This window comes from Lutra lutra, chromosome 12 (assembly GCF_902655055.1).
Source record: "Lutra lutra chromosome 12, mLutLut1.2, whole genome shotgun sequence".
Taxonomy (NCBI): domain Eukaryota; kingdom Metazoa; phylum Chordata; class Mammalia; order Carnivora; family Mustelidae; genus Lutra; species Lutra lutra.
In genome coordinates, this window is record NC_062289.1 from 84,453,016 (window position 1) to 84,468,844 (window position 15,829).

At 44.1% G+C, this 15,829-nt stretch overlaps 1 protein-coding gene across 15 annotated transcripts in view; it reads left to right on the plus strand.

Annotated features, from left to right (window-relative positions):
- Nucleotides 1–15,829, plus strand: part of CLIP1 (CAP-Gly domain containing linker protein 1) — a 125,510-nt gene that overhangs the window by 68,424 nt on the left and 41,257 nt on the right. For 9 of the 15 annotated variants that reach the window (XM_047697038.1, XM_047697042.1, XM_047697044.1 and 6 more), the window contains 8 exons: nt 2,995–3,099; nt 6,742–7,686; nt 9,454–9,570; nt 11,484–11,541; nt 12,076–12,159; nt 13,048–13,204; nt 14,901–15,066; nt 15,164–15,379. In XM_047697038.1, coding sequence (XP_047552994.1) covers nt 2,995–3,099; nt 6,742–7,686; nt 9,454–9,570; nt 11,484–11,541; nt 12,076–12,159; nt 13,048–13,204; nt 14,901–15,066; nt 15,164–15,379 — 1,848 coding nt within the window. The remainder of the gene's footprint in view (nt 1–2,994; nt 3,100–6,741; nt 7,687–9,453; nt 9,571–11,483; nt 11,542–12,075; nt 12,160–13,047; nt 13,205–14,900; nt 15,067–15,163; nt 15,380–15,829) is intronic. The other 6 variants (XM_047697045.1, XM_047697046.1, XM_047697049.1 and 3 more) reach the window with 3 other exon arrangements.

Here is a 15,829-nt window from a genome sequence, read left to right on the forward strand (position 1 = left end):
ACTTTATGAAAAATTTTGCCAGAAAGAAAAAAAAAAAAAGATTTTGTTTGGGGACCTGGCCTTCTCCACTTAACTCAGAATGTCTTCTCATTTTGATAGAATTATTCTGAAAGAGAGGATAGATAACTGAAACGTAAAACACGTAAGAGGAAGGAATTAGAGAAATTCTGCAGGAAAGTTTTCCCAAGTGGTTTTGGAAAGTATTCCAAGTGGAGTAATTTTATTCCCAGGTAGGGAGAAGGGCATTCGGAGGGCCCTTATGTGAGATTCATTGTCTTTTTGTGAGCTCCCTCTGCTGGCCGGTGCCTGCCAGTGCAGGTGACAAGGAATTCAAGTGTCCGTGTGTTGTGGGTGCAGGGTTTTCCCTGAGTTGGTGAAAATAGAGACGAGCATTCTTCAGTGAAGACACCATGTGCTTTAAATTTATTATTATTGAAGTGCGATTTTTCTAGTAGCCGTGCTACCAGCCACGTAGGTATTTCTTCTCCCTCCTCCCTCTGATCTGGACCAAATACCCAACTCAGATCTCACCTAAACAGCCTCCAAAGCGTGGCTTCCCCCTGGCAAGCTGCCGGCTGTGATGCCGGTAGAAAAAACCTCCCAACTTTTGGCTTTGTTTTACCACCATAAGAGAATAAAATTAAAACAGAGATTTTTCTCCCTACCACCTCCTGGCAGCTGAAAGAGACAGCTTAAGACCGGACTTTTAAAAAGCCTCCGTTCTGAAGGTCTCCTTTTTGTGAAGCTACTTCAGTGATCTGGGTCTCTTCTCTCCTCCCCAAACAGGCTCCGCTGCATCTGGTGTCAGTCTGCATGGGGTCTTCCTCCCGCCTTTCCTGTGCGCTTCTGGCAGAGCCTTTGCTTTCCCTCTCAGTCCCTGTCCCAGAACTTCCCTCTCGGGATGCTCTGTCTTAATGTGAGAAAGGAATACTTTTGAAAGGAGGGGTGTCCTGTCCAGTGTAATGTTTTGACCACACACCGAGGCATGGACAGGGATCGATAGTTCCCTCGCTGCTGATGGCCCAGACAGCTGTCGAGTCCCAGATGGTTTGTGTGCACACCCGCCGGCAAGGCAGTGTCGCAGGCATCTGGAAGACCTCGCGATGGGAAGAAGATCACATTCAGTGGATATTTGCTTTTTATCTGGAAGTAGTGAGCTTCCACCCAGAGGACACTGAACTCAGTGTCAGAAGTGAAGAAAGGTTCTGTTGCCTTTTGCTTTTTACCGTTAGTTTTGGATTTCAGTTCTTGAGGCTGTGACCCCGATTACGTAGATCTGGATTCAATCCTTTTCTTGTAAAAGCAGGTAAATTGAAGAGCTTCTGTCTGAGGCACATATGGGCCAAGGGGACTGTTCAGACAGGTTTTGAATTTTTTAAAAAAGATTTTATTTATTTATTTGGCACAGAGAGAGAGAGATCACAAGTAGGCAGAGAGAGGAGGAAGAAGCAGGCTCCCTGCCGAGCAGAGAGCCCCGTGCGGGGCTCGATCTCAGGACCCTGAGACCTTGACTTGAGGCGAAGGCAGACGCCCCAGGTTTTGAATTTTATTTCATTATTTCTGTTGAGTATCTAGAGCTGAAGCAGATGAAGAAATTAAAAAAAAAAAAATTGGGGGGGTCATTTTTAAAATGTTCCATGATGGTTTATACTTGGTTCTCAAGCACACCAACCTCTTTTGTGTTGGAATCCCTAGAGGACCGCTGGAGTCAGTGAAAGATAATGTTAGCATGGTCCACCCCGTCCTTTAGAGTTTCTTGTCATTTTTGCGTTGCCCGTAATCGTCCAGACACAGATCTGGCCAGCTAGAACCACAAAATATTTAAATTAATACCAGAGGCTGGGAGCAGCTCTGTCCCTAGGTTTTGTCCCTTCGTCTGCTGATAACCCCTCGGGTGGGGAACTGGTTGGGGAAGAGGCCTGTTCAAACTGACATAGAGATTATTTCCCATTGAGTGAGACTCCACTGTTACAAAGAGATTGCCCTCTGGGTTCTCTGTCAGTTTACAGCTAATTCAAGTGATGATGGGGAGTCTATGAAGTTTTTGAAACACAGTTAAGGATCTTACCAGCTCTTTCTGCATGGAGTTCAAACTCATGCCTCTGTGCCGAGTCCCCCATTTCTCACTCCTGAGCTGATAATGGCTCCATCCTAGGATGGAGAAGACGAGCCCTTCACCAGCTCGCAACTTCTCTCCTGGTCTGAGTCTCCGAGATGGAGGCCGTCAGACATAATTATTACTGAATTTTCCCCTTGTAAATAGGATCCCCTCCTTTTTCTCCTTGGTGACAAACCGTTTTTGGAGACCCCACTGTTGGAAGGAAACTAGGCAACTGGGAAATGTTGCTAAGAATGCCAGACCCTTTTGGCTCATCTCAGCAAAGGCCACTGGTGTGATTTTCTCAGCTCTGGTTTCTGGATTCCCTCCATTAGGCTTAACGCTTCACGCTTGTTCACATCATAGCACTGGGATCTGCCCTCGGGACTTACTGGACACTTGGAGGATTTATGAGCTTGTGTTGGCCATATTTAGGGGGATGGCAGTGGTCATTTTGAGGGTCAATTTATTTGTTGAAAGTCACCGCGTCAGTTACATACACAGTAATGTCAAACAGCTGTTGCGGGGTGGGGGAAATTGATAGTTTAGAGGAATATTAACGATTCTAATTTGTGCTGATCAACCTCACTTATCAATGTAACATATTGGGCTGCACGCATCTGACACCGCTCATCCTGCCTCACATGTTTCCACTTTCGTCGTTCTCCGTAGACTAGCTCGCGTCCCCTGCCCACCTCATCCTTTCATCCGGTAGCGTTCATCCGCACCCCAGCCTCCCCATCTCAGCCCATCCTCTGCCCTTCTCCATTTCCCTTTTCGTTCATCCTTTGGCGGAAGGTACTGGTGGCTCAGCCTGCATGCCGCTGTCTCTCCTCTCGTGCTGGCATGTCACGGTGGCACTGTTGTGTTCTCTTCCTCTTCCTTTTTACTAACAGACGCAGACCAAACTGGAGCATGCCCGCATTAAGGAGCTTGAACAGAGCCTGCTCTTTGAAAAGACCAAAGCTGACAAACTCCAGAGGGAGTTAGAAGACACTAGGGTAATGGTTTTCACTGTTTAATGAAGCAGACCCATGTATGTGAATGGTGACGCCTCGGGGGACGTGCCTTGGCCCAGTGGTTCCACCTGAGTTTGGTCCTAGTGCCGTTCAGGGGCTCAGGAGCGTAGACTGATGGGTAGGCACGGCTGTTGCATATCCAGTCTTTTGTCCAAGGTAAAGACTCATTCCTTTGGTTGACTCAACCAAAACCAAGGTCAGAAGCTCTCCAACTGTATGTAGACTGCGTGGACGTCCACAGCCACATTTGAGGCTCTTTGTATCAGTACCTTGAAATACGTCTCTCCAGTTTGCCACGAACAGTCAATTGTCCTCTTGTTCTCATATTCCCAGTGACGGGGTTTTCTGAAGAATTTTTTTGTTATTATTGTTTTACTTTACCTCTCTTTTCCTGCCTTCTTCCCTGACCTGTAGGGGGAATCGAAACACTGGCTCTTTTGAATGAGAGTTAAGGACTTTCATCCCAGTAACCTTTTTTTCTTGATACCTGATCTGTCTTTGCACTTTCCTCCTTTTTGTCACCAGTAGGTGAAAATCTCAGCTGTCAGCAGGGAAAAGTATGCTGAGAGCAGAACCACTTCCTCCAGCCCCGGCTCCCTGTCTTTGGCCCCTGGAGCCAGTGCATGAGTCAGGTTTTCACTTGTTGGTGTATCTCTGCACCTACAGAGTGCTGACCGGTGCCTGGCACTGTTCCGAGCACGGCCCCGGCATTAACGTACTCGGTCTCACCTCAATCCTGAGGGACGGTGGCATCACCCCCATTTTGCAGATGAGGATGCTAAGGGATGGAGAGGTTAAATAATTTGCCCAAGGTTACACAGCAGATAGGAATAGTGGAGCCAGAAATTGTATCTGGAACACTTGGCCCCAGAGTCAGTGCTCTTGACCACCACAGGATGGAGTCTGTTTCAGAGCTAGTTTTGTGCTGGAGAATTTAATAAATAATCCGAGCATTTACACATAAGAGGACATGTATGTTTATATACCTTTTAAATCACAAATTTGACTGTCAGTGGCTAAATTGCCCAGATCCTCAAGTATAAAATTTTTAAAAATTACTGTGTCTCTGATCAAATTTGGTATCCCTGATTTTTTTCTTTTGAATCACTAGTATTTGTAGAAATTTCTTTTGTTGAGAAATCATTGACTGATCTAAAAATCTAGCTAATTGAGCAATTTTTCTTCTCTAAATCATAAGCTTTTCTTTTTTAAAAAGAGAAAATGTTCTCAGTTGGCCTCAAAAGTAAAGGTATCTCCTGTGTATTTGGTAAGGAAAAAATCCCGGTAGTTTGTCGATGTTTCTTTCTCACCTGAGAGCCAAAGACTTGATCTGGGAAATATAAGGGACTGATGATAAGACTGGGCTCCTTTTGTGGGAATGGCTGTTGAAGCAAGGAAATACATATATATATATATATCCATTTTTTTTTTTAACCTGTGAACTCCTCCTACGTGCCTTTGTCAGCAAACAACTCAGATGGATGCCTTTTCTTTTCCCCCCATGGATACGAAGGTATCATTTGCAACCTAGTGTATCCAACTATTCCAGATTCAGACTGTTGTCTTTCTAATAAGAACTCATGCCTTTGGCCAAGTGTGAAACCAGCCAGTGAGCCGCCCGAGTTCCCTGTCACCTCCTTTCCTCTTAGGAAGCGCTTTAGATGTCCTCCCAGCCAGTAAGCCCAGTTTATGTGCCGGATGTTTGCTGCCATGGGGAAAGTCACCAGAATGAGAAATGATACTTGACTTTTATGGCCTCATCCTGGTGGGAGAGGCAGACACATAGCTTTGCTCAAGGGCAAACTTTGGGAAGTAAAACAAAACAAGAACGGAAGAGCTGTGGAAATGCTACAGTGTAATCACACTGTTCTTTTTTCACTTATTTTTTATTTGACATTGACTGATAGAGAACTCTTGTCTCTTTGGATTTATTCAGATCCCAGACCTTGTAGCATTGGGGTTTATTAAAGTTTTGTACCTTATTCTGTGGCAACAAACTCTTGGACACCCCATCCCCCACCCCAGAAAAAAGTCCGTAAATAAACGTCTTTAACCTGGAGCATCTGTAGCCCTGAAGCACACACCGTAGCTGGCTCTGAGGTAGTCAGTGACTCCTCATGCCGTTTCAGACTCGGTTGCTTTCTTTTCCCAGCCCTCTGTGGACGTGTTAATGTGCGTCTGTACCACAGCCCGTAGGTGGACAGAGGAAGCAAAGGAAACACGTCCATCACTTTCTGTCCCAGTAAAGGCAGTGAGGGAGAAGAGCCTTCAACCCAGAGGAGTTTTGATCCTTGAAATTTGTTTTTAAATCATTCATGTTCCCTTCTCTTTCCCAGGTTAGTCCAATAATTCATTTTTATGCCTGAAGCGACCAATTCCCGCATATTTTGTGCCCTACACTGACTGGCTTACAGGTATCAGAGGGAAGTCATTTCTTAAGAGAGAAGGACACAGGTTAAGAAAGTGTTTTTCCTAGTCCTGGGGTGTTTAAAAAAAGCAGATTCCTGGGTGCGGTCCCAGAGCTCAAGTAGAATCAAAACATGTGGGAGCGCATGGGAACCCGCATTTCAGACATCATCCCAGGAGACGCTCATACTAAATTCTGAGAACCACTGGGTTAGGTAAGCAAGAGATGTACGTTAAAATGCCAATTGAATTACCTAAAAGGGGGGACTCTCTAAAGACTCATGTATGTAAGTGAAGGTAAGTAATTGTTCCTATTTTGTCTTTCTAAAAAAAAAAAAGTTAGTGAAGTATTTCTTCATTATCCAGCTAAAGCTCTGATTCTACCGCTGATTCACTGTAACGTTTGATAGGTAATATCACAGCTTTTATACCAGTCATAGGCCACAGAAGTGGAATACCAACCACATGTATGTAATCGAAAACTCTGCCACCCATGTTAATATACTTTTTTGGTAGATAAAGAGAAACAGGTAAAATTAGTAATATATTTGATTTAAGCCAGTTTATCCAAAATGACATCATTTCATCAGTATAAAATTTATCAGTATAAAAATCAGTATAAAATTATCAACAAGATATTTTATGTCCTCCCCCCTCCCCAAGTCTTCAAAATCTGTCTCTGTTAGCCTTATAGCATCGGTCACATTTCTGGTGCTCAGGGGCCATTTGTGCTATTACACCAGACAGCACAGGTCTTTAAAATCACCCTCATTAGATAAGTGAGCATTTATACATGCTGGGTGAAGCAGAGGAGGGAAAAGCCAGGTAAAATGAGGAGGCTTCTGTCTTCCCTCAGCTGGACATACATGAGAACTTTGAAAGCCGTTTTTTCTAGTAACTTACCATCAGTTGATGGGCACTTCTCTAAGTTTCTTTAGAGGAAAAAGAAGTAATTCCAGAGTAAGTTAAATTGCACATCAATTTTCGATTCCTTGAGCATCTCCAGCTGGTGGAAGTTGGCCAAAGATGACGACTTTAGGGTTCTCAGAGTTGAGCTTCCTCCCTGATGGCAGTTAGAGGTGGGGCAGCCTTCCGGGGTTCACACGAGCTCCACGACTGCCTGAGGTGGGGGAGTTATTAAAGATCTTCAAGGTTAAAGAAGATCATCAGTGACTGGTTATTTACCTGATTTGTTTTTCTTTGGACTGCGGTTACTAGGTGGCTACGGTGTCGGAAAAGTCCCGTATAATGGAACTAGAAAAAGACCTAGCATTGAGAGCACAGGAGGTAGCTGAACTGCGGAGGAGGCTAGAGTCCCATAAGCCTGCTGGGGATGTTGACATGTCATTCTCCTTTTTGCAAGAGATAAGCTCTTTGCAAGAAAAGTTAGAAGCCGCCCGTGCTGACCACCAGAGAGAAATCTCTTCTCTGAAGGAGCAGTTTGGAGCCCGTGAAGAAACACATCAGAAGGAGATAAAGGCTCTTCAGGCTGCCACAGAGAAGCTTTCCAAAGAGAATGAGTCCTTGAAAAGCAAGCTTGATCACGCCAACAAGGAGAACTCTGATGTGATAGTCCTGTGGAAGTCCAAGCTGGAGACGGCCATCGCGTCCCACCAGCAGGCGATGGAGGAGCTGAAGGTGTCCTTCAGCAAAGGGGTCGGGACGGAGACAGCAGAGTTTGCCGAGTTAAAAACACAGATAGAGAAGATGAGACTAGATTACCAGCACGAAATAGAAAATCTGCAGAACAAACAGGACTCTGAAAGATCTGTTCACGCGAAAGAGCTAGAAGCCCTCAGAGGTCAGCTGATGGCGGTCATTGCAGAGAAGGAGAGCAGCCTGGAAGCCCTCAAGGCGAAGCTGGACAGAGCGGAAGACCAGCATTTGGTAGAAATGGAGGACACCTTAAACAAACTGCAGGAAGCTGAAATAAAGGTAAAGGAGCTAGAGGTACTACAAGCCAAATGCAGTGAACAAACCAAGGTTATTGATAATTTTGCATCACAGCTCAAGGCTGCTGAAGAAAAGCTCTTGGATCTTGATGCACTTCGGAAAGCCGGTTCCGAAGGTAAATCGGAAATCGAGAAACTTAGACAGCAGCTTGAGGCTGCTGAGAAACAGATAAAAAATTTAGAGATTGAAAAGAATACTGAAAGTGGCAAGGTTTGTATTGACATCCTCCGTCCTTTTATTTTCTGCTTGTCAGTCTCACTTTGCATTGTATGTCACTTTGGAATGGAGCTCATTCATCTTCCAGATTCCCGATTGCTTACAGCAGCCTGCCCGGCTAGCGGATTTCCCAGTTGGTGCGCCGTTTCCTCTGAGTATCTTGAGTGTGGTTCATCTGAGGAGATTAGAGAAAATAATGGCTCAACTAGGTTAATTTATTTTGGTTTCTTAGCATCTGTGTACTTAACGACTTTGTCTCTGGGACATGCTCTGTGCTCTGTTTAAGCTTGGTTCTAGTCTCTAATTTCTTTTTAAGGATTTATTTCATTAAGAGAGAGAGAGCACATGTGCAGAAAGAGGGGCAGAGGGGGAGAGAGAGAATCTTAAGTAGCCTCTCCCTGCTGAGCTCGGAGCCTGACGTGGGGCTCAATCCCCTGACCCCAAGATCATGACCTGAGCCAAAGTCAAGAGTCAGATGCTCAACGGACTGAGCTACGCATGTGCCCCTGTAATCTCTTTTAAAATAGAGAACTTCCTAAGAGGATGTTATTAAGGTAAATGAAGGAATAGACAAGAAAGAAGCTTATATGATTATCTCCTCCTCCTCTGCATTTACATCCTTGTCCTGTCCATCAGCCCTTGTGCAAACACAGCTGTGGATGCTGAGTGCCACGGGACTGGTCAGTTAGCACGCTGTGATAAGTAGACAGCAGAATAAGGTTCAGAGCCCGGAGCCCTTTGCATCGCTGCTTCTGGCCTGTTGGAGAGCTTTTCCTATGCCGCAGTGAGAAGGCCTACTATTTCTTGCCTTTTTGAGGACAGACAGACAAGTATGCTTTTGGTCGAGGCATAGGAAATTGCCTGAAACATTGGCCGGCTACATCCCTGTCTAATTAGCCTTGCCAAATGTCATTTTCATCTTTAAGGACTGTTTGAGGAATGAATAGTCCCAGTCCTCCTACCACCAGTGGGAGTGCCGGGGCTGATGCCCAGTGTTCTGAGCTTTTTGTGGGAGAAAATACTTCTTGGACGAAGGGTTGTAAGGTTAGATGGGGGAGGTGGGAGGACAGACTGAAAAATCGCCAAGTAACCTTAGTTGAAGATGACAAGCTAATTACAGGAAGATTTTCTCAAATCTCCTCACTTGGATCCGAAATACCAATCAAATCACAAAAATTAATTAATAGAGAATCCATAGCTAAGGGCTGGTCAAATTTTTTTATATCAAGATTTGATGAAAACCAATTTCTGATTACTATTGCCAGTACATTTTAAAATTATTATTATTATTTTTTTTAACGCTGAACTACTTTAAGCACATACAAACATAGAGGAAATAACACAGGCCACATGTCTGCATTCTTCCTGCTTGACGGCCTTTAAAGTCCAGAAAATGAAGTTGCTTGATTTAGCTATTTAGAAAGTAAGCGTCTGCACTTTCTGCTTTAGATCATGTGGATATTCCAAATTTTGGTATAGAAAAATACTCCTTTTGACTATTTTAAATAGTCATTAGATCGTACTAGCTAGAACTGATTGTGCGAAGTCATTGCCTTCTTAAAATTAACCAAAAACCAAAAACAACAACAACAAAATAGTTTTTTGTTGTTTTCTTTAACCCATGCCTTTATTCCTTTCAGTTTTATTTGGTTGTGTTTGTTTCTCATGTTTTTTATATTTGTTTTACTTTTTGTTCCTCATTCATTCTTTTTTGTTTCCTCGTGTTGGTTTGCTTCTGCACCATGTAACGCTATACGGTAGGCTAGTAGCGTTACCAGAGAGCTGCAGGGGAGAGAGCTAACACTTAATAACCTTCAGGAAAACTTGCGTGAAGTCAGTCAAGTGAAAGAGGCTTTGGAAAAAGAACTTCAGATTTTGGTAAGTACCTCTTGGGAATCGGACTCTCAGGGTTTCTGGCCATTTGAATAACGTTCCTGGTTTAAAAACAAAAATCTCCGTAAAGAAAGAAGTATTGGATCTCTTTCCCTTTCTCTTTCAAAGTATTCATTTAAATTGAGTGTATTAGTCCTGGGCTGGTAAGTACCTTGAAGGGAATCGGAACAAACCCGACCTAGCAATAAAGGTAGGTATTACTTTTTCTTTATCTAAATCTGTCCTTTGCCTCTGGTAAATGAGCCGCTTTGGCGTGTGATTGCCTGGTTTTGCTAAACACAGGGGCCTCCCAAGCTTATATGCTCAGCACATGAGTGTTTCATTTACAATGAGGTTTAGGCTGTGCCTTCTCCCTCCTTGTGACAGCATGCTGGAGAGTGCAGTGCTGGACCGTTGGCACCCACTGTTAGCACGGAGTCCGAGAATCCTTTCTTCCAACTCACTATAACCCACCTCAGCAAATTACACTTCTCATCTATCCTCTCGCCTTAATCACAAGTTGTAAGACATTTTGTTTTTCTTGCCTTTTCTCAACTGTTCTCCCTTCTTCCTGCATCAAAAACTGAACTTAGTCAAGGCTGACAACCGTAAGCACACAGCACGGGAAAGGAAAAGTCATAGGCGTATGGAGAAACCGGGAAAGAGAAACGTGAGTTAGGAAGGGACACTTGTCTTAGGTCCTCTATACACCATTTCTTCCTGGTTTATTATACTTATGTGCTAGTACCAGAGGTGAATAAGTGTTTGCTTTTTTAAAAAATGCCAATATTACTAAGTTCTACTTTTTCAAATGTCAAGTATGTAGCTGCACTGTTCACTATTGTAGCCACTGTCCACATATGACTATATAAATTTAAATGAATTAAAATTAAATAAAATTTAAAACTCAGTTCTTCAGTTGTGCTAGCCACTTTGTAAGTGTTTAATAGCCTCATTTGGCTAGTGGCTACCATACTGAACAGCACAGGATAGACTATTTCCGTCATGGTGGATGGTTCTGTTGGGCAGTTTTGATATGCCGTATTTTAGCTACATTTTGAGAGCAAGTTGGCTTGGGAATCATGATTTTCTAATATTATGGCCTTTAAAAAATGTGTTTTGAGTCCCACACTATTTCTCTGGCCTTGTCTCCCCGCCCCCTCCCAAACTTTGAGGCTATTTACTTTTCTTTTAAGTTAGTGTACACCTCTGTATACTCAAGAGAAAATTTGCCACCTAAGTCTGGCTTTGGGGATAACACAGGGGACAGTCTTTGGGCTTTGGTGGACTTGTGTGGCTTGTGTGCCCATTTTATTCATAATCCTGAATAGTTAGAAATACTCACTGAAAATTTTTCTTGGTGCCTCCAGCTCAAAATTCATCTCAGGAAAACCAGGAGAACATTGCGTTTTTTAATTTTGTTTTTTGTTTTTAAATCTATTGTCTTGTTCAGAAGAGAGTAGGTAAGTGGTGGGCCTTTTTGGTTTAAGAAGTAGTTGATAGTAGTTTCAAGATACTGGCTCTGATTACTCTCAGACAGAAAAACACTGCAGAATTCTGACCACTGTCTCAGGCAGATTCCTGAAGAGAAGTTCTGCTGCTTAGGGTGGCAGCATGGAAAAAAGCATACGCATGTATCACACATATGCCCAAGCACACACGTATGCACGTTCACACATGCGTACAGATGTACATGCATGCTCGGGCCAGGACATGGATGTAAGCCCCGTTCCCCTGTGTCACATACACGCATGGTATATATATGGTGGTATTTGGCATTTACACATTTTTAAGTATAAATTTTAATGAAACAAAATCGGTCACAAAAAGTAGATAGTGTTTTAGTTATAACTAGTTGAAACGTTTTATTTCTGCAATTTGAAATCTTTCTATTCTGAAGATCCCGTTCTTAATTTTAGAAAGAAAAGTTTGCTGAAGCTTCGGAGGAGGCAGTCTCTGTTCAGAGAAGCATGCAAGGTATGTCTTACTAAGTATGGCTTCGGAGAATGTCAGGTTCCCAAGCTGGAGCTGGCCTCTGGAGTACAGGGAATAGATGGCTCATGCAGTCTGACGTCGTGCTTCCAGAAGCTTCTGCAGCACACGGAAATGCCAGATTGCACCGGCTTCCTGAAGCCTCAGACTCCCAGTTACTTCGTTCTTCTTGTGACTAAAGGCTTGTTCCACGTAAAAATTAAGTATACTTGGGAAAAATCGTATCTTACTTGATCTTTAGTCATTAATAGCTTTATTGAATTTTAGCTGGAAATAAGAGAAAGAGGCCTGGAAATGTATGCCCCGTGCCTGCCTCACCCACAGATATGGGGAGGTGAAAAGAGATGCATCCTTTCTTCTCTAGTCATTACACAGTGGTTTGCTGTTGTAATGGGACTCTTTAGTATTTCTGTCCTCTCAAATCCCCAGTATGTGATTTGATTTGGTTGTAAGACTGTCAACCTCTAGATGGCTTATTAAGTATGAAATATATTAAACTTTTAACTCTATCCTCAATAGAAACTGTAAATAAATTACACCAAAAGGAGGAACAGTTTAACGCACTGTCTACTGAATTGGAGAAGTTGAGAGAAAATTTAACAGGTAAGTGGTCTGTGTTTACTAAGCACTGAACACAGTAGGTTTCCTAGGATTTGAGATAACTGTAGTACATTATAATAACATTATTCAGGAGTCACTTCTCTCCTTAGTGTAGTATAATGTGATAAAATATTTGCTTGGGATCTGTAACCTCTGCAAGCCCTCTCTGGCCTGTTTTCAAACGAGTCGGAATCCACCACACATCACCACTCCTCCCACTGTCCTTGATTCAAGCCCGCCATCGTCTTTCACTTGAGCTGCTTTAACACCTGGCCGCCTGCTCTGCCTGCTTCTGCCCTCATGTCCTTCAGTCCATTTCCAGCACAGCAGCCAGAGCCATCCTTCCACTAAGTCAGGTCATGTCACTTTTCTGCTCAAGATCATGCAATGACTCCCATCTCACTCAGAGTAAAATCTGGAGTCCTTACCAATGTCAAGTCTTGTTACCTCTTTGATGACCTCTCATACTATCCTCCCCTTTGTTCGTTCTACTCCAACTATATTGGCCTTGTTGACAATACTTGCAAGTTAAGCATTTTTGTGCCTCAGGGCCTTTGCACGTGTTTTCCCTAAGTTCCTTTCAGTCTTTGCTTAAATGTCACCATCCAGAGAGGTCCCACCCAAGATTTTAGCCCACCAACTCTTTCTTGATTCCTTTCTCTGCTTGTATTTTTTTCCCCTCTTAGCAATTAACACAATTTTTATACTATTTGTGTTTGTTTGTTTGTTTGATGTTGTTTCTTGTCCATCATCTTGGCTAGAATATGATTTTCATGAGGGGAGGGATTGCTATATACAAATATTCCCAGAGCAAACCTTGGAATATAGGATGCGGTCAATAAACTTTTGTTGACTATAACACTACAATGATTTTTTTCTATATGTATTCAGATATGGAGGCAAAATTTAGAGAGAGGGATGAAAGAGAACAGCAGTTGATAAAGGCGAAGGAAAAGTTGGAGAACGACATTGCAGAAATAATGAAGATGTCCGGAGATAATTCTTCTCAGCTGACAAAAATGAATGACGAGTTACGTCTGAAAGAAAGGTATGTATGAATGGTTGTAAGGGCGCCTGATTTAGGTTCACCTCTGAAGCGCGGTCTAGGAGCGAGGGGAGCCAAAATTCAGGATTGTTCTGTTTTTTTTTTTTGTTTTTGTCTTTGTTTTTTAAAAGATTTTATTTATTTGATAGGCAGAGTTCACAAGTAGGCAGAGAGGCAGGCAGGGAGAGAGAGGAGGAAGCAGGCTCTTTGTGGAGCAGAGAGCTGGACGTGGGGCTCGATCCCAGGACCCTGGGATCATGACCCGAGCCTAAGGCAGAGTCTTTAACCCACTGAGCCACCCAGGCGCCCCAGGATTATTCTGTTTTAAGGTTTCCTGCCGCTCTTCCTTTTTTCTTACTACGGGAGTGTCTGCTTAAATCAACTATGGAACCTTCTAAGCAATACAGTATTAGAGGCTTTTAGATGGCTTGTAAAGAAAAGGCAGGAGTTTACCAGGGGCGGGAACATCTTTCACAGGCAGCTAACGATATTTTTAGGCTGTTTCAGTGTAAGGAAGGGTCACCCATATCACAGGCGAACTGGGTATGTGCTCCGCACCCTGTGGACATCTTTAGTGGAGTGGGTTTTCCGATTCTCCTAGTAATCCTGTGAGGTGAGTGTGTTCTTGTTCCCATCTTGAGGAGAAAGGAATTGAGGCTTCATGAGGTGATGTGACTTGCCCAGGATTTCAGGCCTGTGCGGCCGGTCCCGGGGCCCCGGCTGGTCATCAGCAGTTCCTGCTAGGGCCACGAGCTACAGCTCCGTAGTCTCCACCCCTCCTGTCTTTATTCTGAGGCCATTGTTGCTTCAAGCTTTCTTTGCTTTTCATAGCTGCCGGGTAAAAATCAAACGTTTTATTTTGTAAGGCAAAAACTTTGTGCTCGCTTCGGCACTATATATACTAAAAAAAAAAGGCAAAAACTTTGAGAGGACATTTTAGGGCCATGAGACCCATGATTCTGAAAGTGTGACTGGTTGGCAGTTAGGTTTATCTCTGGCCATGCACCCCCACAGTTCAGCATGATGGTGATGGGGTTGGGGGGGAGGTTGGCACCTGGGCTTTGATTGGCCATCTGTGGTCAGACTTGCTGGGGAGGGGGCAGGGGGAGTGAGCCGCACAGGTGGTGGTGGCGGCCTGGTGCCCCAGGGAGCTCCACCACTGCAGGTGTCGGACGGCCCAGAGGGACCATCCAAGTTTTCCTCCTCTGTTCTCGGAGTCTTCTGATAGCCCGTTCTCTAGGTTTGTGTCACACATTTTCTGTACGTCTTATTGACCCACATTGGTATCTGGAGGCTAGATCTTCAAGTTACCACTTGTCATTTTGTATCTTGTGTTTTCAAGGGACGCTGGAATGAGTTTTTGATAATCTTGTCTGCTAAGATTTTTGAACCTTACTAAATAATTTCCTCATTTATGTTTACTTTTCATTCCTTTTTCCTTACAGATCTATTGACATAAAATACGACACCTTCATAATTACAATAATTGTCACTCTAAGTAGTGTATCTGTAACTGTCTCAATTGTTAAAATTAGTCTTCAGGGCAAGTCAGGCCATTTTTTTGGTTTATTTCAGATGTTGTTAATTACTTACAAACTATAATCATTGGTACAATTATGAATAGTATCTTTCTAAGTATGACTGGAATTTAAAGCATTCTTTTGAAAACTCTGACACCTTGTGTTGAACCTTGTTCTAGAAATGTAGAAGAATTACAGCTCAAACTTACCAAGGCTACTGAAAACGCAAGCTTTCTGCAGAAGAGTATTGGGGAGGTAACTCTCCAAGCAGAACAGAGCCAGCAGGAAGCAGCCAAAAAGCACGAGGAGGAAAAGAAAGAGCTATTGAGGAAGCTGGTGGATCTGGTAAGGAGAGAGTATATGAGACTAAGTGCTGGTGAGGGAGGAGAGGGCGGTGCAGATACGGCTAGGTGACTTACTGCTTCCCTCGGGGTTTCTGCAGGAAAAGAAGATGGAAATGAGCCACAACCAGTGCCAGGATCTGAAGGCCAGGTTTGAGGAGGCCAGTTGTGAGACAAAGGCGAGGCATGAAGCCGTCGTGCAGAGCCTGCAGAAGACACTGTCGGACATGGAGGAGAGGCTGAGGGCCGCGCAGAAGGAGAACAGCGACTTGATGCAGGAGATGGCAGAACTGAAAAAGCAAGCCGACAAAGCCAAAGTATGTTCTGGGAGAGGAGCACGTTGCTGCGTGGCATCACGGCTGCAGCGGGGCTCACAAAGCAGCAGCAGATGGGGTGGGTCGCACCGACCTTCACAGATGCTAACCTCCGAGCGCATGGCAGGATGGCAAATTACATTTTCCTGGCTTCCAGTGCTTTCTGCCAACTGCTGCTCCTTCTCAGGGGTGGCGGTGGCTACCGTCCAGGTCTTTCCCCTGAGTGTCTTGTGTAGCCATCGCCCCCCACCTCTGCGCTGTGGGCTTCCCAGCTGTCCCAGAGAATCTTGTGTTGTCTGAGCTCTCTTTGCCTGCTTGCAGGAGACCCTGTTGTGGCCTCTGATCTTGGCCATCTTACTGCCATCTTGCACTGGGGTTAGGAGAGACATCTTGCAGCAAAGCAACAGGCTGAGGCCAAGCGAAGCAAGTGAGCCCTGGGGAAGCAGGGTTCCT